Raw genomic sequence first — 27894 nt, forward strand, 5'->3', positions numbered from 1 at the left:
ATTTCTTGGAATTTCAGAGGGTATGCGGGCCTCCTCGTTACCCGAGTGAGAAAAGAACAAACACATTTTTGGAAACGTTAGGCTTTTTTCATAGGCATTTTCCTGCCTCATCGTGCTTTCTTTGGTGGTATACTTTAAGTGGCACGTTTATAATTATGCGGGGGTTTTTATTATTATGATGATAGAGCCTAAGTTATGACCTTTTGTTGTAAAATATGTCTCGTTGATTGTGATTGTAGATTCATTCTTGCTTGCATGGCGCTGCTTGCGTTTGCCTTTGAAAACCCTCTATAAAATACAAGGTGTGAATTTTTTTAATGAGCGTAGCTTAGATTATGAAAAATTGTTTTGAAACTTTGACTATCAGACTTTTAATTTTGTTGAGAAATAAAGGAATAAAATGTTGTTCTTTTAGGTGAAATTATATGTTGTTCTGCGCAAATATGTAGATTATCCCCAACTTTATGGGAAAACTATGAAAAGGACTAGCGACTACTTCCTTGACTCAAGTTCTTGCATGCATTTAAATGTGTGCATTATGTTTAGGAATTAACCACAAATCCGTTGGTTTTGGGTCATATCACTTGCTCAACACTAATTAAGCGAACCTCTTTTTTTGTGTGTATGATGAAGTATACGCATAATTGAGCAGTATTTGGAAACAAGAGTCAGTGGTCTAGTTCTTAACATTTTTTTTTTTATTATAAAAGTACTTTTTAACTAGTCTTAAAATTCTAGCAGAGGAACTACACAGTAAACCAAAACAAGAGGCCCTTCTTACCCAGAATGAAATTACACTTTTGGTCCATGCAATGTGGTTTAGCTTTTGAGAATTAATATTTTATTCTCCATTTTAGAGTGGAAGTCCTCAAACGGAAACGTCCCTTTATTATTCATGGGATTTTTTTTTTTTTTTTTTTAAGAAACTCATCCGTGATTTATTTTTTGTTTCCACTCTCCTTTCAGGTGGGCACCCCGGGCCCTGTCAGTAACAAGAGAATGGTTCACTTTTCCCCAGATTCACATCACCATGAGTGAGTACACACTGATTTGTATAATCTTGGGGTATTCTCCATCTTTCTTTTGGAAAACTGGTAGCTGTTGCTAGTAAAGGTGGTTTAATTTGCACTTTTTATACCACTGACATTGACAGTTGTGCAGGAACAATTTCAACCTGTGGCAGAAATGTAAATAAAGGTTTTTGAATACGATCATTCTTTTCTTTGGGACAGAATTTGAAATTCTAAGTTTTCATTACATTAAGTAGCATCAAGCTCTCCTCCTACTCTTCCTGTCTTCCTCCCTACTCTTTCCAAAGCACTAAAACACAAAGTGACTACTTAACTCATTACTTCTCTGCTTTCTGCTCCGGCCCAGCAAGAGACGTGAAGGAACCAGAACGTATTTTCATTTGGCAGCAAAAGGGAGAGTCTAATTTACTAAGTAATTCCAAAAATTAAAACTTGAGCTTCAACGTTGGTAAATTATTGGGTGAATTTCTAGGTGCTAGTTCTGTTTCTAAGTACATCTTTATCAGAAGAGCTTCAATACATATATATTTTGGGTCAGTACCGTGTCTCCTGGGAAATTGGTTGAACTTGAAGAAAAAGGCCATAAGATATGGAAAGACATGGATTCATGATTGAATGAATTTTTTCTGGCAAGCAATCATATTACGATCCATTAGATCCTAGCTTTTAAATCCCTTCCTTAACCAATGTAAAACAAATTATTGTTCATCTGTAGTTTATTTTATATAGATTATTAATACAAAATGTAATCTATATGATATAAAATATTATTTATACAGATTATTATTTTCTGGAGTATTTATTTTACAGGTTACAATATCATAATCTTTCCTTTAAATAGTTTATTTCATTCATTTTTATTATCCTATAAGACCTTTTCTCTATTTATTTATTTTTTTATTATTTTTTTTTAACGTTTATTTATTTTTGAGACAGAGAGAGACACAGCATGAACGGGGGAGGGGCAGAGAGAGAGGGAGACACAGAATCGGAAGCAAGCTCCAGGCTCTGAGCCATCAGCCCAGAGCCCGACGCGGGGCTCGAACTCGCAGACCGCGAGATCGTGACCTGAGCTGAAGTCGGACGCTCAACCGACTGAGCCACCCAGGCGGCCGTCTCTATTTATTTATACATATTAACTTAACTTTTTGTTCCGACATGAATCAAAACCACTAGCAAGTAGATATGGAGCCGTCTTTAAACCAAAACTTGCATTTGTTAATGATTGTAAATGCTCTGAGGGCAGACAAATCTCTTTGTCACTATTGGAGTCCGGTGCTAACAGTGCCTAGTAGACAGAAAATAGTAATTGAGTGAATGCAGATATGAAAGTGTGAATGTAAAATGGGGCAAATTGGATAATGTCAACTGAGTACTGCTTCTCCAGTTAGCAGGTATGACCCTGACTGTGTGCCCCTGACATCCATTCCACACGAATCTCCCCAGTGGTTCTTAATCAATTAAATAAGATTCTCTAGGAGTGGAACTCAGATGTCACTATTTTTAGAGTTTCCGAGGTTACCCAATGTGCTTGATTACCATTCTGTCAACACTCAGGACTAACATGGAGTCATTTCACCACCTTGCACCCTCCATGCTACCAGTCCGGTCCAGTCTCTTCAGTATCTCATGCTGACTCCATCTTTTCCACTTCCTGCTCTATTCCTTTAAATAAGCACTGCTATCTTTTATATTAGTACAGGATCCTAGTGAATCTTTCTGTCTCTGTGTTCTCACTTTGAGTACATAGTGCTTACTTTTGCTAAAGTTCATTCTGATTCTTTAATTCCCCTACTTGTAAACCCCCAGTATTGCCTCTTGACAGTGGAAAAACCTCGTTAGCATATTATTAAAAGCTCTTCAGGATCTGACTCCAGTACCTTTCTGCCTGATCCATTATTTCTCCTTCTTAGATAATGGTCCAACTGTCTTCCCTGGTCTGCCTGTCTTCCCTAAATATGACCTCTGCATCACTGCCCTAGGATTTTTCTCTTGGATTCTCTCCTACCCGGATCTTTCAAAAATCCGATTTGTCTTTAATCAGTCTTGACTGGTTGAAAACCACCATTTTATCAGAACGTACTGGATACTAGTAACAGAATACAATACGAAACGAACAATAGCCTGAGCCGAAAGGTTTTATTTTGTTTCTCACATAAGAAGTCAGGAGGGAGGTGGCCCTAAGGCTTCTCAGTGGCGTAAAATTACTATCACGGGCCAGACTGTTTCCGATTTTCTGTTTCGTCATCTGTTCCTAGAGCTCCTGTAACAAAGCACCACAAACTCGGTGGTTTAAACAGCAGAAATGTGCTGTCTGGCAGTTCTGAAGGTTGGAAGGTCAGGTGTCAGCAGGGCTGGTTCCTTCTGAGGCTGGAGGGAGAAGCTGTTCCAGGCCTTTGTCCACACCTGTGGTTTCTGCCAGCCTCTGCCGCTCATTGGCTCCTACTGTGTCACGCTAATCTCTGCCTCCATCTTCCTAGGGCCTTTTCCATGTGTGTGTATCTGTCTCTGTGTCCACAGTTCTCCTTTTTATAAGGACGCAGGGACAGAAATATGAGGACACTTTATAAGGTCAGAGTAGAACCTACCCTAGATGACCTCATTTGAACTTGGTTACCTCTGTCAAGATCTATCTCAAAAATAAGGTCGTATTCCGAGCTACTAGAGGTTAGGACTCCAGCCTATCTTTCTGGGGGACCAATTCAACACATAATACCATATTTACCTTTCTTTCTTATGCCCTCATAGTTATGGCCTCATGCCTATAACTTCACATGTCATGTCTGCTTTCAAGGCAAGAAGAAGAGGAAAGGACCAGTGCTCGGAGCTCTCCGCCAGAAGCAAAATTCCTTTCAAAACCACTCACCCACCTTTCCTTAGCTCTCATTGGCCAGAACTGGGTTATTTGGTCACCCGGAGTTGCAAGGGAGTTTAGGGAACCAGTATCTGGCAAAGTTTTAGATCAGTCATGATTGATTACTTGGGTCTGGCACATAGTGCTCCTAACAGGACTTGTCACATGCAAATCATTGACTCCTCAACATGCACGCACAACCCTTCTCTCCATACATACATGTGTTTGGAATACCTTCCCTGTCTTTCCCGAAGGACCCCGCTTCAGAATCTCATCCACTTACTTCAGTTATCTCAAAATCTCCTCCAAGACCTCCGAGTGGCATGGAGTTTTAATCAGACCTGGCTATGGCTCTTTGCAGTACAGTGACTCATAAATTTAAAGCACCCGTAGATACAATACAGAATTGTGGAGAAGGCGGGCTATTTCAGCAGAAGCTCCCATTCGGGAAGTGAGGCACTCAGGACTCAGCCTGCTAAAACCCATGTATCCAATGTGGCAGGCGATTCTCCTTTTTCTACTTTCTTGGAAGCGCTTGCTTATTATTTATACTCTAAGATCACGACTGACATGTTCATTGCACCAGGAGCACTTCCAGGCTAGTGCACGGTTCTAGCAGCCCATTGCTTGCTTGTTTTGTTTTTCCTTCCTCAGCTTAGTTGAGATATAATTGACAAATAAAATTGTAATATATTTATTTATTTAAATGTTTGTTTGTTTTTGAGAGACAGAGAGAGAGAGAGAGAGAGAGAGAGAGAGAGAGAGAGAGAGAGATTGAGAGAGCACAAGCACAGGAAGGGCAGAGAGAGAGGGAGACAGAGGATCTGAAGCAGGCTCCAGGCTCTGAGCTGTCAGCACAGAGCCCAACGTGGGCCTCAAACCCACGAACCTCGAGATCATGACCTGAGCTGAAGTCAGATGCTTAACCAACTGAGCCACCCAAACATCCCAAATTGTAATATACTTAAAGTGTACTACATGATGATTTGATACACATATACATCGTAAAAGGATTCCCACCGTTGAATTCACACATCCCTCACCTCACATATTTACCTTTTTTTTTCTTTTTTTAGAAAACACTGAAGGTGTTACTCTCTTAACAAGTCTCAAGCATACAATTCAGTATTGTCAATTACAGTTGCCATACTATACATTAGATCCGCAGATCTTACTCATTTTACAACTGAAATTTTGTGCCCTTTTATTCACCTCCCCCTCGAACTTGCATGCCCAGCCCCACAATACCACTATTCTTCTCTGTTTCTATGATACCATGCAGTACATACCTTTGTCTGGCTTATTTCACTTAGCATGATGCCCTCCTTAGCATGGAGGTCCGTCCATGTTGTTGCAACTGGCAGGATTCTCTTCTTTTTAAGGCTAAATAATATTCCAATGTGTGTGTGTGTGTGTGTGTGTGTGTGTGTGTGTGTGTGTGTATCACAACTTCTTTATCCATTCATTCATTGAGGGACACTTAGGTTGTCTTTCCCACTGTGAATAAAGCCACAATGAATGTGAAGTACAGATATCTCTTCAAGAGAGTGATTTTGTTTCCTTTGGATATATATCCAGAAGCAGAATTACTGGACAATATATGGCTGTTCGACTTAAATTTTTGAGGAAGCTCCATACTGTTTTCCGTGGTGGCTGCACCAGTTTACATTCCCACCAGCAGTTTTTCTTTCTTGTCTTTTTGATAATAATCATTCTAAAAAGTATGAATTGATAATCTTATGGTGATTTTTATTTGCCTTTCCTTTATGATGAATTATGTAGTGCACCATTCTATGTACCTGTTGGCTATTTGTTTGCCTTTTTTGGGAAAATATCCATCCGGGTTCTTTGCCCATTTTCTATTTGGACTATTGGATTTTTGCTATTGAGTTGTACGTGTACCCTGTATATTTTGGCTATTAACGCCGTATCAGATATGTGGTTTGCAAATATTTTCTTCCATTCCATAGGTTGCTTTTTCATCTTGTTGACGGTTTCCTTTGCTATGCAGAAACTTTTCAGTTAGATGTAGTACCACTTGTTTATTTTTGCTTTGTTACCTTTGCTTTGGTGTCAATCCAAAAACTCATTGTGAGGATCGGTGTCAAGGAGCTTGTTACTTCCTATGTTTTCTTCTAGGAGTCTTAAGATTTCAGATCTTGTGTGCAAGTCCTTAACCCATTTTAAATTGATACTTGTGTATAATATACTATAGAGCTCCAGTTTCATTCTTTTGGAAGTGGCTGTTCAATTTTCCCAAGACCATTTATTGGACAGATGATCCTTCCCCAGTGTATATTCTTGACTCTTTTGTCAAAATTAATTGCTCGTAAATGCATGGGTTTATTTCTGGGCTGTTTTGTGACACTGATTTTTGTGTCTGTTTTTAGCCAGTTACATACTGTGTCGATGACTATGGCTTTGTAATATAGCTCGAAATTAGGAAGTGTGATGTCTCTAGCTTTATTCCTTATCAAAACTGCTTTGGTTATTTGGGGTGTTTTGTGGCTCCATACAAATTTTAGGATTTTTTTTCCCCTATTTATGTGAAAACTGCCATTGCAATTTTTATAATGATTGCGTTGAACCTGTGGATTAATTTGGATAGTATGGACATTTTAACAATATTGATTTTTCCAGTCCATGAACATAAAATATCTCTCCATTTATTCGTGTCTTCTTCCATTTCCTTCACTAATATTTTATACTTTTCAGCGTACAGGTGTTTTACCTCCTTCATTAAATTTATTTCTAAGTTTTTATTCTTTTTGATGCTAGTATATATGGCATTGTTTTCATAATCCCTCTTTCTAATAGTTTGTTTTAGAAACAACTGATTGATGTCTCTTGATTTTGTATCCTGCAACTTTGCTGATTTTCTTTATTCTAACAGATTTTTGGTAGAGTCTTTAGGTTTTCTGTTTATAATATCAAGTTATTTGCAAGCAAATACAGTTTTACCTTTTCCTTTCAGATTTGGATGCCTTTTTTCCCCAGGCCTAACTGGTCAGGATAGAATTTCCAATACTAAGTTGCGAAATACTAATACTAATACTAATACTAATACTTAATAACTGAAGTAGCGAGAATGGGCATCCTTGTCTTGTTCCTGATCTTAGAGGAAAAGCTTTCAGTTTTTCACCATTTAGGATGGTGCTAGTTGTAGGCCTTTGCTATGCTGAGGTACATTCCTTTTATGCCCAGTTTGTTGAGAGTTTTCATCATGAAAGGATGTTGAATTTTGTCAGATTCTTTTTCTGCAGCCATTAAGATGATCACATGATTTTTGTCCTTCATGTTGTTAATGTGGTATGTCACATTTATTGATTTGCAGATGTTAAACCATCCTTGCATCCCTGGAATAAATTCCACTTGGTCATTATTTGTGATCCTTTTATTTTTTTTTATTTTTTTTTTTTAATTTTTTTTTCAATGTTTTTTATTTATTTTTGGGACAGAGAGAGACAGAGCATGAAAGGGGGAGGGGCAGAGAGAGAGGGAGACACAGAATCGGAAACAGGCTCCAGGCTCTGAGCCATCAGCCCAGAGCCCGACGCGGGGCTCGAACTCACGGACCACGAGATCGTGACCTGGCTGAAGTCGGAGGCTTAACCGACTGCGCCACCCAGGCGCCCCTATTTGTGATCCTTTTAATGCAATGTTGAATTTGGTTTGCTAATATTTTGTTGAAAAAATTTGCATCTATATTCATCGGAGATATTGGCCTATGATCTTCTTATAGTGGCCTTATCTGGCTTTGATGTAGAATATAATGCTGGTCTCACAGTGCTATAGTATGGGAGTGATCCCTCCACTTTTATTTTTTGGAAGAGCTTGAGAAGGATTCATGCTCTTTCTTATTTATTTTCAACATAAAAATTGTATTTGCTTGGAAGCATTAGAATGTCAACAGAACAGCTGCAGGATTTTTTTTTGTTTTTTGTGTTTTGTGTTTTTTGTTGTTGTTGCAGTTACAGAGTGGTATTTAGTTAACAGAACAATTATCTTGTATTAGTTGCCTCAGAGACAAGAGAAGATGAGTTCAGTACAGTGCCCATTTGTAACTAATTTGTGGTGTGCACCAGTAAGAACCTGCTGTAAATTTCCATGCCGGTCTACAACCCTCTTACTGTACCAGGCAAAGTTACTGGCTACTAAAAATACTGCCAGGACAAGGCTATCTAAAGACACATTTGGTAGTATGTTAACTGTACAAAAAAAGACACTACACTTTGCAACCATAACTTGCACACCATTACAGTTCAATATTTTTTCTTTAAAAGGAAAGGAGTTGTGTATAGGGGAGTTCAGCGTTTTACAGACCAGAAAAAACAAACTTGGGCTATAACCAACCTATTCATCATCTTCTTCTTCTTCATCCTCTTCCTCTTCCTCGTCTTCTTCCTCTTTTGCCTTTTTTTTTCTTTTTTTCACCCTTGATGACTCCCTTTTTTGCCTCATCAGGCTCTCCTGTAGCCCACTATGCAGCAACCTCCTTTTTGTATTTTTCTTCAGCTCAGTAGCCTTTCTTCATAAAGCTGCTTGTCATCTGCAGCAGAATTATATTTCTCTCCCCGTTTCTTTGCAACATCACCAGTGGATAGGCTGGGATGCTTTCCTTTGATTTGGGGATGATACTCAGAACAAAATAAGAAAAATGTCAAGAGAGTACTCTTGGGTGCATTGACTGGGATCCTTGAACTTCTTTTTGGTTTCCCCTGTAGGAGGGATAGAAGTTGTCATTTTTCTTTCTTAATGGCCCTTGTCCCCCTTTGCCATGTCTTCAAAAACTTTTCTTTTAAATAGACATGGTCTTCCACCTCTCTGAATGCTTCTTAGAAAATTCTGAAAAGTTGGGGCACCTGGGTGGTTCAGTTGGTTGAGCATCTGACTTCGATTCAGGTCGTGATCTCACAGTTCGTGAGTTCAAGCCCCGCATCGGGCTCACTGCTGTCAGTGCGGAGCTAGCCCACTTTGGATCCTCTGTCCCCTTCTCTCTTTGTCTCTCCCCTGCTTGTGCTCTCTCTCAAAAATAAACAAGCATTAAAAAAAAAAAAAAGGAAAGAAAGAAAGCAAGAAAACTCTGAGAAGTTAACTGAAGCATCTGGGTGCTTCTTGTGCTTCTCCTGGCAAATTTGCACGAGGAAAGATAGGATGAAATTTTGCCACACAGCTTCTTGGGATCGTCTTTGCTTGTGTTGACTTATTTTTCTTCAGTGAGGCACACAATCACCCAGTCCCTGTCTGGCTCTCACTTGCCCAGCACTGACTTTGTGGAGCTCAATGAACTGCAGTGACTGCCTAGTAATTCTTTAAATGTTTGGTAGAATTCACCAGTGAAGTCATATGACCCTAGACTTTTCTTTGTTGGGGTTTTTTTTGATTACTGCTTCAGTCACCTTACTAGTACGTGATCTGTTCAGATTTTCTAATTATTATTTGAAATTGCTAGACTGTATATTTCTAGGAATTTATCCGTGTCTATAGTCTCTAAGATGTTGGCGTGTAATTGTTTATAGTAGTTTCTCAGGATTCTTAATATTTCTGTGTTATCAGTTGTAATGTCTCCTCTTCATTTCATATTTTATTTATTTGGGTCTTTTCTCTTTTTTTCTTAGTCTAGATAAAACTTTGTCAGTTTTATCTTTACAAAATCTAGCTTTTAGTCTCATACATCTTTTCTATTGTCTTTTCTATTTGATTTATTTCCATTCTAACCTTTGGTATTTTCCTCTTTCTGCTAGCTTTCAGCTTTGTTTCTTCTTCTATTTATAGTTCCTTGAGGTGTAAAGTTAAGGTGTTTATCTGAGGTTTTTTTTCCCCCCTAATATAGGCATTTGTCACTATAAACTTCCCTCTTAGAATTGCTTTTGCTGTGGTAAGTGCTTACGTGCCCATTAAGAACTGCTTCTTTGTTTACTATAGTCCTGTAAGTGTCATGAACACAAGCCCCGTTGGCTTTCAGAGTGAGGTGTTTTGGGGCCCCATCCAAGGATGGGAGTCTTCAAAGTTGGGACACTAAATGTGTCTTCCAAAACATTTGCTCCTCAGGGAGAAGTTGGGAGTTGGAGGGTCCCTCCTGAGTGTATGGCTTAGTGCCAGTGTGGGATTTATGGTGAGAGTGTGTTCAGCCTTTCCTACCCACTTTGACATGGGTGTTTTCTCATCTTCCCGATGTATAGGAGTCACTCAACTAGTTTCTGGATTTCTCACAAGGAAGTTATTCCATGTATAGCTAGAAAATGGTGTGTTCATAGAAGAAAGGAGTTCAGTAGCCTCCTCTGTCACCATCTTAGTTCCTAGCAGCCCCTTTCTGGTTAGTGGACATCAGCAGGAATTTAAAGTGACAGACTAAAGTCAAAGGTGGCCAAGTTGTTTGTTTAGGCATTAGGGTTCCTTCAAAAATGGAGTAGGTTCTCTTGTGTTTGTGGTTGCAATTCCTTGCCTGGAAATGCTACTGGCCTTGATGTTCTTCCTATATCCTTACTTAGCTTTTAGCTTAAAGACTTCTGCCCTGACGCCATGTGAAACAGTGACCTCCAGAGGATAGGTACCAGTCTTGAAGAAACCTCTAGTCAGCGTGCTCACCCTCTTTGTCAGAGAGGCACTCTGAGGAAGGTCTAGACCAGAGCCCTAGTCATGGTAGTCAAGGCCCCGTGAAGTCTAACCTCCATGCCACTGCCTGCCTCCACATAGGAATTCCGAACCAGATCATCCCACCTGCAGCTCCCTAATTATGAGTCTCTCATTAAAATTGAATTGTAATCTATACGCTGAAAGTACCTCTTTCAACGAATCTATATTTTCATCCGTTTCTTCAGGCCTGCCCCTTACTATGTAGGGCAAATGAACAAGGCGCCTTGTAGGCTTTGTTCTACAAGTTTCGTTTTGGGTGACACCACAGCATACAGCATTATGAGTATTTTATTTTACACAAATAAGTAAGTACACAGGCACACTTTGTACTACACATAGATACACACAGCCCCAGCTGAATTACCTATTGGTACCCTTCTGGGGACTAGTTTCTTTCTCTAGTCAGTTTCAAAACCGACCACACTTTGCTTCAGTTTGTCTGTTTCATTGTCCTGGGAAGGAAACGCAACAGGTGAAATTTTCTACCATTTCCTTTAACAAGAGAACGTATATGGTCAGTGTTCAAAGTTGGCCAGACGTAGTTTTAGATACTTTCTTGCCCAGATAATTAAGTCCATACTTTCATTCAACCTACTCCCTATGATAAAATCAGATACATAAAACTGATTCAGTCTCATAGTAGAAAAAACAAGGTATTTATACCCTCAAGATATGCAAATAATTTCCTAGGGAATCCTGGTCAAGAATTTTAAGGGAGTCAATTTCCGGATTCCTTTGCATGTGTACACACACACACACACACACACACACACACACCTTCTTTTCTGAAATCATTAGCCCCTGCAATTTTGCTGATTCCTATTTTTCACAACTGCCTTTCTTCAACTTTGGAAGAAAAAGACACCCCTCAACCCCAAGTCCTACCCTTTGGCACCTTGCTTCACAGCATAAAATCCTTTTGGGTTTCAAACAGAGGGACATTCCAAATACTGTGCTGATATTGATGTGGACAGATTGAATCTAATGACCAAATTACAAAGTCTTTTGCAAATTAGGTAGATTGTTTCTAATTCTTTGTTTTCAGCAGCTGGTAGATTGTTAAAAATACTCCTTTATCTAAAAATCATTGTGTGATTTTTTGGTATAAATCTCTAAAGGAGTTCAGTAATCAAATAACTGCTCTAACCAGATTCTTTTTATTTCCATTTACCAAGTTATGTGAACAAGGTTTCTGAGCACTCAAATTGATAAAAATAAAAAATATGAATAGAATTGATGTTAAAGGTAATATTCATCAATGACTACACGAACTAGTTTGGGGAAAAGTTTATTATGCTATTCCTAATACAATTGTATTCATTTTTGTTTGGAACTATCAAAACACACTTATGTTAGTTTCATTAATTAAATACCAGTGACAACTTTTTCAGATCTTAAATAACTGTTATCAACTAACCTTAATCAGTATTGCTGATCACTTCATCAAAATAATTTTAAAACTCTAGTTTTATAGTCACAGAAATTTAAGAAAATTAGATAGATAGATAGATGATAGACAGATAGATAAGACACATATGATTGTTGCAGAGGAATATGGCAGGGTTACTAATATATGGCTTTCCAACATAAAAATATATTACATTAGGATAAACTTCTGTGCAACAATGGTATTGGAAATTCAAGGAGTTCAAGGAGAAAAATAAGCCATGTAAAATTTTCAACGTTTAAAGAAGTGATTGTCATGGTGTTTTGTTTTTAAATGCATTGATGGTGGATATCAAACCACAGTGATATTTGGACTCCAATGGGTATATTTAAGAATGGCATGATGGTTTTATTTTAAAATGTTAACATATGTAATTGATAGAAACTAATATTTGCAAATATTTAACTTTTATGGTGAAAAATTTTAGATATCTACTGAAAATATGTGAAGATATTTTCATAACTGCATCAGACAACATGCACTGAGAAATGGTTGAAGACCGGTGTGTATAGACTTTCAGAAAAAAGTAATGGAATGTTCTACGAATAATGGTTTAAACAAATCGCAGTTTAATTTACCGACATTACCAGAAGTCTGGAGAAGTAGGCAGTCCCAGGGCTATTGAGGAGGCAACATCAGCCACAATGTGCTCTAAGGAATCCCTGGAATTTTCCACAAAATTCCCACCAGCAATTCTCTATACCTTCTATATTCTCCCTTTAGTTTTTTATCTCTACTTGGTTATAGTATTTATCACATTATTCTCTAGAACATAGTTGCTATACACATGTTTCATTCACCTTAGTGGACCATGAGTTAGAGACTCTGTTTCATTCTTCTTTAAGATTCTTATAGTACACAGCAGAATGCCTTACACATCAAAGCATAGGCTCTGGGGTCAAGTTTACCCAGTTCCACTACTGGCTAGTGATGGGAAGACTCACCCCTTCCTGCCACTGGCACAAAAGTATAGGGAAAGCACAGATTAACCGTGGTTTTGTGTGATCGCTTCTACAGTTTACCTCCAAGCTGTAATAACTGACCTGAATGAATGGCTAGAAATGGTCATTAAATTACTAAATATTCAGGAACTCTTATTTGGAAGTAAACTACTTTCATTCAGTTAACTGTGATTCGTCTAAGTCAATATTTGTTTTGCTTTAGAAGATCACCGTCTAAACAGTCTGAAATAGGAGTACTTAAAATAATTTTACTTCATAGAATTTCAGACTTAAAAACAGATTCTAATGAGTAAAGGAAAAACTATTTTACAGGCTCTAACATAATAATGTTTAGGAACTTCAGTTTTGAAACTATGTGGTTATAGGCTCGCATGATCAACAAAGGGTAGTGGAGAGCAGCCTAGAAATGACCATTCAAAAGAAAAAGGGCTGCTGAGCTGGGAAGTGAAAAAGGATGTTTTTTCCTTAATAGAAGGAATGCCCAGCATGGTGCTCAATATGCAAGAGTGCACCTCACTCAAAGTTTTCAGCTCAGTTTATGAGAGTAGTGGAGGTTGGCCAATAAAAGTTTGGGTAGTTTCTATAAAAATTATATTTGGCAATAATTTCAATTGTAAAAAAGAATTACTTATAGAAATTTGGTGAACAGCCAACTTTGCTGCACCCCTCAGAATGTGGAAATCTCAGTCTTAAAGGTAAACTGACACAGGTATCTGTGTGGTTTTTGAGAAGCCTTGCAGCATTATGAAAGTCTGATTGTTTTAATAAAGTAATGCTTAACATTGTACTAGTCACATATTTATATTTTGCATAACTCTTTATAATTGTGTATGCATTGTGTATTTATAGTCCAGTTGGTAATATACTTTAGGTCTCTTTTAATAGAAAATATTTAGCCCAGATAAATGAAACAGCCATTAAAATAACCGTAGAAAGGTACACAAAAAGCAACAAGAACCTGAATCCAGGAACGCCTGGGTGGCTCAGTCAGTTAAGCTTCTGACTTTGGCACAGGTCATGATCTCAGTGTTCATGAGTTTGAGCCCCACATCAGGCTCTGTACTGACAGCTCGGAGCCTGGAACCTGCTTTGGATTCTGTGTCTCCCTCTGTCTCTGCCCCTCCCCTGCTCACACTCTGCCTCTCTCTGTCTCTCAAAAAGTAAATAAACACTAAAAAAGAAAAAAAATTTTTTTTTTTTAAAAAAGAACCTGAATCCAGCTAAAGCAGAGAAATCTGTATCTAGGTTCTAAGAAAAAATAACATGTTAAGTTTTGAAATTCACATTTAATTATTCTGTTGACTTTCTGAAAATACAAATATTAATATGCAGAAAAAATATATGACTACATATTCTTTAAAAATATTTAAGGCTTCTTGTGGGGTTACTTTTTATTCACTCTACCTTCCTTTCTGGACTAACTCTAAATGGTTCCAGAATTTTTTCCTTTTTTCCATTCACTTATGAGATACCTGTTTTTAAGTTGAGTAAATATGAAGGGGTGCCTGGGTGACTCAGTGAGTTAAGCATCCAACTTCAGTTCAGGTCATGATCTCACAGTTTTGAGTTCAAGCCCTGCATCAGGCTCTGTGCTGACAGCTCAGAGCCTGGAGCCTGCTTCGGATTTTGTGTGTCCCTCTCTCTCTGCTGCTCCCCTGCTAGCTCTCTGTCTCTGTCTCTCTCTCTCAAAAATAAACAAACATTAAAAAAATTAATAAATAGAGTGAATATGAAATATTAGTTGACTTTTAAATGATATCCATATTTGCTTTTATTTTATTTTAAAGTATAGGACATTTACCTGAGGCATTATATGTAAATCAAAACTTACTTTAAATGCAAGTGGGTAACTACCTATAATCCTATGATGAATTCCTTCATAAAGCAAATATTTACACTTTATCTTATCTTTTGTATAAATATCAAGTTTGCTTGAAGCAAGATTTGCCTGGATTAAAGGTTAGTTCATTGGGAATACTTTTATACTTTGAAATTTAGCATCTATTGCTTCATAGTAAAAATGGCTTTAACTTCAGATTGAGATAAATAAAATATACCCGATCAATTCCTCCTCTGATTTACTGTGTTTCCCTTGGAAAGTCATTTTAGCTTACATGTGTCATAATTTTTAGTTATGGAATAAGGATAAGAACAGTCCTTCTTATATAAGGTATTATTCAAGCTACTTATGTAAACTACAGACAAGTTATTAAACCGGGTATAAAACATTTAGGATGATGATGATGATGATGATGGTAATGCTTTATCTGGATAGTGTATTTTATTTTTCTGAGTATTTTCATATGCATCAGTCTCTCCAGTGTTTTTAGTGCCTCTCTGAAGCAGTGATGACACCCCCATTTTATAGATAATTTGACTTTGGAAAGTCACACACTATGCTCAACCAAAAGTCAATTAAAAAAACCAATGTGTTCAGCATCTATTATGTATTTGATAACATGCTAAACCTGTTGGGGGAACCTGTAAATATTACGTATGAACATTGCTGTCTCTACTGACATTTAGGAATAAATAGGTAGTTCTCACAAAAATTCAGAGAATAAAAGTTCACATATTACTCTATTCCACTGTGTACTACAGGAGAAGAAAATTAATATTTGTTTTAAACACCTCCTCTATGCCAGTTCCTAGCCTTGTTTAAGCTTCCAATACTGTAAAGAGAGGTGGGCTTCATTTTATTGCATAGATGAGGAAGACAAATGTAATGGAAAAACTCAGATTTTTCCTACCTACCTTTTCTTCTCTTACGTCTTCTTTGACACTCATACAGAACACTTCATCTCTGACACTTCTGGTCACCAAATGTTGGGAGGCTTTTCCTCACGACAACAAGCAAGTCTCCAGGAAATCAGCTGGCTGTCCTGCTTCAACTCGGTTTTGACACTAGGTACTTGGAGATAGCATCAGATTCCACAAGTTAAGGGTCCAGTCCCGCGAGACTGCCTTGCCCCCTAACCTCCCACACCTCCAGATTCCACTCACCAACCTAGGCTGTTACCTATGCTTCTGACCTACCAGATGCAAATTGGAGGTTCCAACAACCGCCTCCAACTGAGGACACCAATTTCAAGTCCAGGTGGTTACCTGTACTTCCGACTGGCTGTAAATCAGAGGTCCCCACAGCACCCTCCTTGGGTTTATTTAATTTGCTCACAGAATTCAGAGAAATGTTTTACTTACTAGGTTACCAGTTTATTATAAAAGAACATAACTCAGGAACAGCCAGATGGAAGAGATACATAGGGCAAAGTACAGAGTAGGGGTGTGGAGCTCCCATGCCCTCTCCAGGAAAGCCATTCTCCCCACATCTTCACCTGCTCCCCTATCTGGAGGCTCTCCAAACCTTGCCTTTTGGGATTTTTATGGAGGCTTTATTACATAGGCGTGATTGATTGAATCATTGGCCTTGGGGAAGGATTCAACCTCCAGCCTTCTCCCTGCCCCAGAGGTCAGGAATTGGGACTGAAAGATCCAACTTCTTGGATTGGAGAGATCCAATCCAAGGTTGGTTCCCTTGACAATTAGCTCCCATCCTTAGGTAGGGTCCAAAAGCCACCTCATTAATATAACAATTTTTCACTCTCAATGCTTTGGAAATTCCAAGGGTTTGGGGAGCTGTGAGCCAGGAATCATGGAAGAAGACCAAATATATATGAGAAATACATTTAGATCACCTGAATAACCAAATGCATAGTTCTCTTATAAATCATTTATTGCTCCAAGACTCAAAAAATAAAAGTAATTTGTCAGAGTTCACCCAGCTAGTAAGTGCCAGAGTATTCAAACTTCGATCTTTCTGATTCTAAAACCCATGATTTAGCAACCACACCAGGCTGGATTTACATTTGTAGTTTAATAAAAGAGATGAAGTTCTAGAAGGCTCTCTTGGGCATTGTTTTACAATTGACTTTTAGTTCCAGAGAAAAATATATGAATGAGGGATATTTTTACTTCCTGGTCATCTGGTCCACAAAACATGAGAACCCAAAAGAATCCTAAAGACCATGTAGGCCAGTGCTATTATTCTTCCCGTTTCATAGAGTGACATGGTACCTCTAGTTGTTAAAACTCTGCCCTGTATCTCAAGTCATTCATTTACTTATTCATTCAGAAAATATCTGTGAGGGCCTACTATGTGCTCATCACCGTTCTCCTGGCACAGCCTAATAGAGGTAATAGACATTAATCAGGAAGCACACGCATAAATGTGTATCTAGACACTAACACACAAACACATTGTTAGTGAGCTAAGTACTCTAAAAGATAACTTTTTAAAAAATAATTTTAGGGGCACCTGTCAGTGCCTCAGTCAGGTAAACATCTGACTCAGCTCAGTCCGTTAAACATCCGACTCAGCTCAGGTCATGATCTTGCAGTTCATGAGTTTGAGCCCCACATCGGGCTCCGTGCTGACAGCTCAGAGCCTGGAGTCTGCTTGAGATTCTGTGTCTCCCTCTCTTTTTTCCCCTCCCCTGCTCACGCTCTGTGTCTCTCTCTCTCAAAAATAAATAAACATTAAAGTTTTTTATTAAATAAATAAAAACGAATTGCAACTAGACATCTAGCTAGGGAAGGCTTCCTTACATACCACAAGCTTCAGATGGGACCTCGAAGATCCAAGTGAATGGGGATGAGAAGAGCATTTCAAGCAGAGAGAATTACTGTCTGTTCAGGCAGCGTAAGGGAAGGCTAGCGAGTGAGCACAGAATGTGAGAGAAGGAGGGATTACTGAGTGAAACGTTGGGCAAAGACACGATGCTAAGCGTCGGGGGCCATTTAGGGATTCTTTCTCCTAGGAGCAGTGCAAAGCCACTTCAGACTTTGGTTCACTCGTGTTTATTTATTTGTTTGCTTGAGGTAAGGGTGTGAATAACTAAATATTCAAGAATTAGCTCCAGCATCACTCTAGCTGTTCAGTGTGATAAATGGATTAGAGTTAGTAGGTACAAGAAAACTTGCAACTTGCTGCAAGGTCTGAATATGAAAGAGAAAGGTATCCAAGCTGAATTGAGTTGTCCACTGGAAGGATGGGACTGCTGTTCACTGAGCTAGTGAACCAGCTAGATGAAGACTTGCTTTGTAACAAAAGGAATATTTGAGGTATTTACATATTTACTAAAAGGGGCGCCTGGGTGGCTCAAGGGGATTAGCATCTGACTTTGGCTCAGGTCACGATCTCGCGGTCGTGAGTTTGAGTCGCACATAGGGCTCGCTGCTGTCAGCTCAGAGCCCACTTTGGATCCTCTGTCCCCCTCTCTCTCTCCCCGTCTCCTGCTGACATTCTCTTTCACAAAAATGAATAAACACTTAAAAATATATACAGGAAGCCCATTACATGATAATACAAATAGTATGTTTTTATGAAAATTAACGATCTTCCCCCACAAAAAAAAATTAGTGAGAATGTGCCATTGTTTGCACAAATCACTTTAATGTCTGGCTTCATAGATGACAGTTTAGATTCGTTGCTGCTTCCACTTTCAGCTTGTGGTAATCTGTTGTTTCGGTGGAAGCACATGAAGCAAATCCAGCCTCACGGATAATAACTAGTTGGAAAAGGAAGGAGTATTTTAATAGCCTTTTCATTTCAGATCATTGTGGATATTCTCTGATACTATACTAAAACATAAACAGTGGTTGTTTCTCAAAAGTTAATTATAGCGTGTAATCGAAAAACATATCGATGGATAGTTTTGCTCTGTTATGCTAAATCTGTTGGTCTGTCTTGAACTCTGAATGGATTCACTTACACATCATGATTTAGTAAATCATACATTGGTCATGTAAAGGCACAGTCCATAACAGAGGGGAAATGCATTAGTCAAGTTGTCCAGATAACTGCAATAAATAATTTGCTTCTAGTTGGTAATTAACCCAGATGTCATTTACAGATACCAATGAGCGTCCATTTCTACGTCAAAGTAGAATGACCTGCCAAAGAGCATCACTGTCTTGGAGCTTAAGAAGTGTTCCAGGAAGAGCATAGACAACTCCTACGAATGTAGAGGCTGTTTATTCCCAGGTGTTAGTACCACAGAGGCTAGAGATTACATAGAAGTCTAAGGAAATAGACTTTGTAATAGAAGTGTCTTGTCCTCTGAACACACACTGTGGGCAAATAGCCTAATGTCTCATTTCTCCATCTGGAACATGAGAATGACCTTGTAAGGTTTTGACGAGGGTAAGAAATAATACATGTCATGTTTCTAAAGAGTACTTGGTACATAAAAATACCCAATATTATTGTTCTCGAAAAAAAACAAATAGCATTAATATTGGTGTCGTTCCCTGTGGGCTTTTAGTGGCTTATTTGCCACTAAAATTTCTCTCGATTTCCTGTTCCTTGGTGTTTACAAGTAGTTTTGATGCTGAATACTGCCAAAGGACTGGGCACATAGCTAATAACCACTCCCATTGAAAAGGTGTCAGCAGATGGGTCAAGTATTAAGGATCCAAGGAGCAGCCGAAATCGTATAGGTGGACCATGCAGGGCAAGGACAGCGGGAGAAGGGAAGGCTCAACTGTGCAGGGACTCCTATATTTTGAATGTTGTCATTGACAACAGCCAGAGCCCAAGTTGTTATCACAATGGAAGGAATAGGTTCAAGGTACCTTCAGCTGATGCTCCAGAATTCACATGATTCAAGGGCTTTGCGTGATTGTTCCTGGGGGCATAGCCAGAGGATATAATATTCTTGTATTTTTAATGTTTTTTAGAACTCCAGCAATCCAGAAGTCATAATTTGTTGTAACGATGCTATAATTAAGTTGTGGTAAATGATAGCATTTGAAGATTTTATAACCAGAATTGATTCATAAAATGGATACAGTCCCAGCAGTTTATGTTAACATAATTAAATGGAAATGTAATTCTAACTGAGTTTGCTTATTAAATTGAAAATTACTGGGTTATGAGCACTCTTACAATTCTGTCAAAATTGGTGTAAGTCTAGAATTACATGAAATATCCATTAAAATAAAGCATATTTAAGGCTCCGTTGTTGGTGGTGAATACGTTTCTTAAAGCACATGCAGATTGATCATGTGAGAGCATGTGCTTGTAGTTAGGTTCATGCTAACTCCTTTTCTCTTTCCTCTACAGCCATTGGTTTAGCCCTGGCACTAAGACAGAGCATGGCCAGGTAAGGAGCATTGTAATCCAAAGAGAAGTTACTTAGTCTCTTTCAAATATTTATAGATCTCCCTTCAAGGTCGTGGATCAGCTCTATAATAAAAGATATAAATCCCAGCTTATTTAAAAAGGAGTTAATTGTGCCAGTGCTTAAGACACTGACCAAATGAATGATGCTCGGTAACCATCAGAGTGCTTACCACCACGTTCCTCAGTCACATATGTCCCCCCCCCCATGGAAAGGCTCTGGGGTTCACTTGTTTATAGGACTCTACCATTTATATTTGTTTTTCAGGAAGTTAAGGTATCAAGATACATGCTTAAAAAGTTGATTTGCAGCCAACATAAGATCAGCAAACGAGAATATTTTTACTTCTGAAGTTCAGAAGGTCGTGATAGTTTCTTACAAGTTTATGTCATATTTTTAAGTGAGATTTCTTTTTTTATTGCTTAATAAAACACGGCAGCACAGCGATTGGTCACCATAACAAAAAACTTGGCATTCATTTCAGTTAACTTTACATATAAAATAAGTACTTAACTTTCTTTTTCCCTTGAATGTATTCATCTTCTCTCTGCAGTGTGCTAAGGCAATTTAGGGCTTAAGGCTTTGATGAGTTTTAAAGCTTATGCATTTTAGACTTTGCATCCTTGTTGAGTTTTTTTTTTTTTTCATTCTGAATTATAAAAGTTGTTTTTAAGTGGGTCAAAAACATGATATGTAAAAAATACCTTTAAATACATGAGAATGAAAAACCTCACATCCACAGGGATCATTTTCTGTGACAGGTGGTAGGTAGACAAAGAGGGGGTTGTAGTTGGTAATGATAATTGACAACATTAATATATTTGTGATATTTTATTTCTTAAGCTGGGCAGTAGGTCCACAGTTGGTTGTATATACACACCTTTTGCTCATAAAAGGAGGATGATAAGGGCACCTGGGTGGTTCAGTCAATTATGCGTCTGACTTCAGCTCAGGTCATGATCTCATGGTTTGTGAGTTCAAGCCCTACATTAGGTTCTGTGCTGTCAGTGAGGAACCTGTTTGGGATTCTCTCTCTCTTCCTCTCTCCCTTTGCCCCTCCCCCACTGTCTCTTTCAAAATAAATAAACTCAAAAAAGATTTTTTTAAGCACCTTTAAAAAAAATTTTAGGGGCGCCTGGGTGGCTCAGTCGGTTAAGCATCCAACTTCAGCTCGGGTCATGATCTCACAGTTCGTGAGTTCAAGTCCCACGTCAGGCTCTGTGCTGACAGCTCAGAGCCTGGAGCCTGCTTCACATTCTGTGTCTCCCTCTCTCTCTGCCCCTTCCCTGCTCGTGCTCTGTCTCTCTCTGTCTCAAAAATAAATAAACATTAAAAAAAATTTTTTTAAAGGGGGTTGCTAAATACTTCATTATAAACTATACTTATTTCCTAATACACAGAAACCTAATTAAAGAAAAATATCATGTGAATTCAGTTTAAAGGTAGCTTGTAAACTTGCTCTTTTCCATGAGAGCAATTATCCCCTTTAAAAGATATTTCTCACATCAGTAGTATAGTAAGGACCAGTATTTCTAAAGATTTGGAAATTAACCAAACTAAGTTATATCTTTGACGTTTTCATCTTATTATTCATAATGTAAAAATTAGACTTCCTGCTTTCCTGCATGGTTCATGTCCCTCTGTGTACAAAGCTTACAAGAAGATTCTGCTTCTGGTAGTAAGTCGCATCAGGATATAGATTATCTCCAAATACAATTTTTAAAGCTTCTTTTCTACCCTTTAGAAATACTAAAGTGATGTTATAAAGTTGTATTTTATTTCACAGTATAACTGGTTGTTTCCAGTCAAGCTTTTTTTTTTCCTGCAGTTAAAGAATCAACTAATAGCTAATAGAGAAGAAACTTGCCTTCTCTATAGAGAAGAAAGTTGCCTGACGTTTTTTGTTTTTGGGTTTTTGTGTTTTTTTTTACCAATTTTTGCATCAGCCTTTTGCTTAAACTTTGATACATCATTTCACATTTTGATGTAGGTTGTTAATTAATGTAGGTTATTAATTTCAGGTTATTATTGAATGTAGGTTATTAATTAATGAACACAGTAGATTCTTATTACCTGCAGTAGCTATGTTCTATAAAGTCGATGTGAACACAGAAGTAGCAAATATCGAAACACTGCTCTGGAGGGAAAATACAAGGTTGGGTTCATGAGAGGCCAGGACATTTTCAGTTACTGATCAAGACCTTTTCTTGTTTCATGTGTGTTCTGTGTTTAACAATACCTTATTTAATATGTATCATTGATTCTTTTTTTTTTTAATTTTTTTTAACATTTATTTATTTTTGAGACAGAGAGAGACAGAGCATGAACGGGGGGGCGGGGGGGCAGAGAGAGAGGGAGACACAGAATTGGAAGCAGGCTCCAGGCTCTGAGCCATCAGCCCAGAGTCTGACGCGGGGCTCGAACTCATGGACCGTGAGATCATGACCTGAGCTGAAGTCGGACGCTTAACCGACTGAGCCACCCAGGCGCCCCATCATTGATTCTTAATACCTGATGAAAGCTTCTTTAATGCCCGTGTTTCCTCTGTAAGCTCCCTCGCAGCCTTGCACTTGGGAGCACTTGACTACACTTCCGTACTATACCTGAGGACCATTTTTTTATTTATTTATTTTTAATGTTTATTTATTATTGAGAGAGAGAGACAGAGTGTGAGTGGGTGAGGGGCAGAGGGAGAGGGAGACACAGAATCTGAAGCAGGCTCTAGGCTCTGAGCTGTCGGCCCAGAGCCCGATCCAGGACACGAACTCACCAACTGTGAGATCATGACCTGAGCGAAGTTGGACACTTAACCAACTGAGCCACCCAGGTGCCCCCTGCCTGAGGACCATTTTATGATAAAATCAAAAACCAGAGCAGAAAAATGCAAAAAAAAACGTGGCACTAAATAGACTGCAACAAAGACACTCATTTACACTCTAAAAGCTGAAACAAGAAGGCAGTGCATCAGCTTGTCAGACCTCAGTGGAGAACGTGTGACAGGGGACCCAAATTTTTACCACCGTGCACGTTTGTGAAGGACTGCAAAATTGCTGGAAGTATTGATCTTAGCATTACACATAAATTTTAGCAAATAGGCAAATTCAGAAATATGGAATCCATGAATAATGAAGAATGACTGTACCTGTGTGTACGTATACAAATATACATACAGACCACTTACATTTTGAGGGTAAGAATCTCTTAATTCAACTCAAATCTAACTCTAGCGCAGGAAACTTTGCTAACCCTAGATGCGAGTGATGAAATGCAACACCGTAAAGAGGGTAAAATCCTTCACCCTGTTGAATGAATTACTGTTAGCGGGCATGGTCACCTTTTATTTTTCCCACATCAACTTCTCAACCTACAGAAATGATAACATTAACCCCGCTTTTTTTTTTTTAAATCCCACCCCTTTCTACTTCCCCTGTCTTAGGATTCGTCTTTCTGTTCTTTAAGGCTAAATCCCATAATCATTAACACCTTGCGTACTTCTCACTCTTTGATTACACATTCACTAAATGACTATTACCTGTCAACCATTATCTGTCAGGTACTCTCCTTACAAAAGAAGGTGTTTAGAAAAACAACATAGCTTTTCCCTTGTGGTGGTTCTAATCTGGGGCAGGAAAGCAATAATGGCAGTATGTTGTGAAATATTTGAGAAAACCACAGAGAGGGCAGTTACAAAGGGCTCAAGAGAAATATGAAAGTCGGTTCAGAAATGGAAGGAAAGAGAGAGAGAGACAGCTATATGAAGCATCATTTTTTTGTTTGTTTGTTTTGCTTCATCTGACTTAATCCTGATTTTTCCTCTTTGAACATAATGATTTGACATTTTGACTGAATTTACAAGTATCTTAAGGAATCACAGATCACAGTTTGGGTACTAGTTCTCCTTTTAAGGTGAGGACACTGAGAGCCCACGTGTGACGAGACTTGACGTTCTATAGGCATTTGAGAAATTACTGAGAAGCGGCTGCTAACAAGGAACACACATGCTCTTGAGTGCCTCTGAATATCAGGTGGTAAAGAGTATTGCTGTGGAAGAAGACTTCTTCTCTTGGCTTCTTCTCTTGTGCTAGAGATTTGAAATTTGTAGTGAAGCCCGTAAAAATATCATGAATAGCCACGGCAGTTCCCAGCTCCCTTTCTCACAGTAAGAACCATCATCCACGAGGAACACTTGCCTTCCCGGTTTAGTTCAGCAGTTTTAAAAATTGTGCACCTTTCGGAAACCTCACGTTGTACTAGGTTTTGTGTTAATGAATTTTAACATAATTCTTATGCGAGTCATTCTTTAATATACATCTGCAGGTCACTAATCAGGGAATTGTGTCTCCGTCTGGCCTAAGTCCAGCAATCTGAAAGTTGGAAGGTAAGAAGCACTTCGCACCATATTCAGAAGTTCTGTTATTAATCAGAGTTGACGTTGTCGAGTCAGAATCCTGAAAATTGACCTCGCTTGTGACACTGATAGTAGTCCAAGGAAACAGAAGAATTATCAGTAAGGAGAGGGAGGAATTTCTCAAAAAACCCTGAGGATCTACTCTTACTTATTAGAGCTCAAGGACCCTGTGTCTTTTATCTTGAATTCATGACCTGATTCCGCCCCCTAGCCCACCCCACTCTTCCATCCTTTCTCTTGTTCTTTGGGGCATAGCAGAAATGTGTTGAGAAGCTCTCAAATACAAATATATGCTTTCTATTCTAATAACATTCTGGATTTTTTCATCTTTGCCCCTTAAAAGATCTAGACTCCCATATTCACTTATGAGATTCGTGACCCATAGATCTGAGTTTATATTTTTTTTTATCTGAGTTTGATTTAAAAATGTTTTTAATGTTTATTTTTGAGAGAGAAGAGAGACAGAGCACAAGCAGGGGAGGGGCAGAGAGAGAGGGAGACACAGAATCCAAAACAGGCTCCAGGCTCCGAGCTGTCAGCACAGAACCCAATGCGGGGCTCAAACCCACAAACCACGAGATCATGGCCTAAGCCAAAGCTTAACCCCACTGAGCCACCCAGGCACCCCTATCTGAGGTTGATTTTAAAGTTGCAAAAGATATACCCAGAATTAGAGTTGTGCTGATACAGTGAGAAAATTTGTGATGGCTTTTTAACATAGGAGTATTGTACTAAATAATTCCAGTATGTGTCTCTTTTTATACACAAAGCCCCTCAAAACTATACATTTGAGGAAGAAAAGAAATTCTCAGAAATCTCATAGAAAGAGCTCTAACATCAGAGTTCACAGAAGGTGCTAGCTTGTTTAAGCTGATCCAGATGGCAGCCTCTCTGAGAACTATCCAGACCTACTAGGGACAGTCTAATATTTATTTGGGCCATTACTGTTGCATTTTCAAAACAAAACCGTAGCATTCTTTTCTTATTCCAGACTGTTGTGCTGGGGATTTTGAGTTCTTTGTTGTCACTGCTTTCACACAAACTTCAGGAACAGGGTGCGCATATCTGTCTTCTATCTTAAAATTAGAAAAGTTAGTTAACTACTATTCATTCCAGGTGGAGGTAGAGATTTTATCATCTCACCTCTAGCTATCTGTGTCACAAATGTTGGTTTGTATATATATATTTTTAAAGGCACTAGACTTAGAAATGCCAAAGTAATTAATTATTTTTATTTTCAGAAGCAATTTAGTTTTCATGGTACGAAGTGTTTCTAAATTGAAACACTTTCAGATTAATGGACTTAAGATAAATGGTTGCCATTTTCTGTAAGTAGTAATAATGAGCTCTAGCTTCACTACCTATCAGATACTAGATCTCACTCCCTATATCTTTATCTCACTTATTCAATCATTCATTCATTCAACAAATATTTATTGAGCACTAAAAATGTTCCAGACACTGTGCTGGACCTTGGAGGCGCAAGCACAATGCATAACGGAAGCCAAGGGCCACAGGTGAGCAAGAATGTGGGACACACCCCAGTCTAAAGGCTCAGGGTGACCAGGATATGTAATTTCGAAAGAAGGGGGTTAGTGACCATCACCAGAGGAGAGGTGGGTGGAAGGTTGGGTGAAATAGACCAGGGGATTAAGAGTAAATACACTTAGCACAATGAGCACGTAGAATTGTCAAGTCACTATATTGTACACTCGATACTAATATTTAACCTGCGTGTTAGCTGGAATTAAAGTTTTTAAAAAGAAGAAGTAAGAAGGTTAGGTTGGAAGTAGGAGGAAGCGTGATAAATTAGGAGTTTAGAAATGTAATCAAATTATGAATGGCCATGGAAGCCTTGTACAAGACTTGGGGGTTTATCTGCAGAGAGTAATGTAGCCAGATCTAATTTTAGAATTACTGGCTGCAGTGTGGAGAATGAATTGGATAGGAGCAAGTCTGGAGTCAGGGAGGCCGCTGCAAGCAAGAGACAATGATAGTCTGGACTAGGAAGGTGGTAGTGGGGAAGGAAAGAAGTAGGTATTTAAGAGAGTTTTAAGATACACTTAGTTAAGACATTCCTGTTCTTGGTGATCTAATTAAGTTATATTCCTTCTCGAAGATGGCTATATGTCTTTATAACTGATTCTAAATAATGCCATTAAATAGTTCACAGCATTTTTTTATCCAAAGGTATTGATCCTGGTCAGACAATACCCACTGACACCCAGGTTCATTAATCATAATCATAATGGTAGCATATGAACCATTTTCTCAGCACTCATGTTTTGGTCATGGTGCGAAGCATTTCGCATGGTTTATCTTGTTTGACATTCACAGTGGCCCTACAGGTAGATACTATTATTATCTCCCATTTTACGGATGGACGTGGAGGTTAAGTACTTTGCCTGAGATTACACAGTTTGTAGGTGGTAAATCTGTTGTTAAAACCTGGTAACTTGTTAGGTACTGGCACAGCTGGGATTAGAACGTAGACCTTTCCTGCATTATTACTTCCAAGATTTCTGTTGTGTGTTAGGGTTCATTTCTAATATGCTATGCAACTTCTTTTTGGCCCAGCCTTGTGTATAATTATATTTCTGCATAAATAAGATAAGCTACAGTTTGAGTGAACACATAGTAAAGAGTATTGACTATTCTGTTTTTTTTTTCTTTCCAATTAGTTAGGGTAAAGCAAGTGTGAAAGGAAGTGGATGGTGAAGCATTTTGAGGAGGCGATCAAATACATATACATACTTTCTAATTATATATTTCCAAGCCAATAATTTCTTTGAAAAAGAATGTTTTAAGTGTGTTTCTTTACCATGTTAGGCCAGTAGATACAGAGAAAATAGTATTAGATCTTTTATGTCAGCATAAATGACAAAGTCTCAAAAAATTCACACTTGAACGCAATGGCAGAGGCCATTGGCAAGAGAGGTTATGTTCCTTTAACCAAGACAACTCCAGAGAACCAGGATTAGAGCTGACTTCTAGAACCTCTGGTTGTGGACTGTAAATGAAGTGGCTGTAAGACCGATTTTTTTGCCGGGAAAGCACTGGACTGCCAACTCTTACTAACAGTTTTACAAGAGTGGCCATGGCGTCCCTAGCAAAAATCATGGTCTTTGTTTTGAGAGAAACCGGGGCGGGGGGGGGGGGGGGGGGGGAAGAAAAGCACTGCAAGTGAACAAATAGTGTCCCTTTGAATGAGAACTTTTTCTACTTAAAAATAATATAATGAAAATATTTTTGTTTCTACAACTTTGTCTTGACGCTTTATGTAGCATCAGCTTCTGAGAGATAACCGAGCTGAAAGAGGACACAAGAAAAACTGTTCTGTGAAAACAGCCAGCAGGTAAGCAATTCAAAATCACT

At 38.5% G+C, this 27894-nt stretch overlaps 1 protein-coding gene across 2 annotated transcripts in view; it reads left to right on the forward strand.

Moving 5' to 3' along the window:
* GPATCH2 (G-patch domain containing 2) overlaps positions 1-27894 on the forward strand; it is a 178566-nt gene that overhangs the window by 106143 nt on the left and 44529 nt on the right. For both annotated transcript variants that reach the window (XM_019465635.2, XM_019465636.2), the window contains exons 6-8: positions 967-1034; positions 20054-20093; positions 27804-27874. In XM_019465635.2, the coding sequence (XP_019321180.1) occupies positions 967-1034; positions 20054-20093; positions 27804-27874 (179 nt within the window). The remainder of the gene's footprint in view (positions 1-966; positions 1035-20053; positions 20094-27803; positions 27875-27894) is intronic.

This window comes from Panthera pardus, unplaced genomic scaffold (assembly GCF_024362965.1).
Source record: "Panthera pardus isolate Hobbes unplaced genomic scaffold, ASM2436296v1 HiC_scaffold_21, whole genome shotgun sequence".
Taxonomy (NCBI): domain Eukaryota; kingdom Metazoa; phylum Chordata; class Mammalia; order Carnivora; family Felidae; genus Panthera; species Panthera pardus.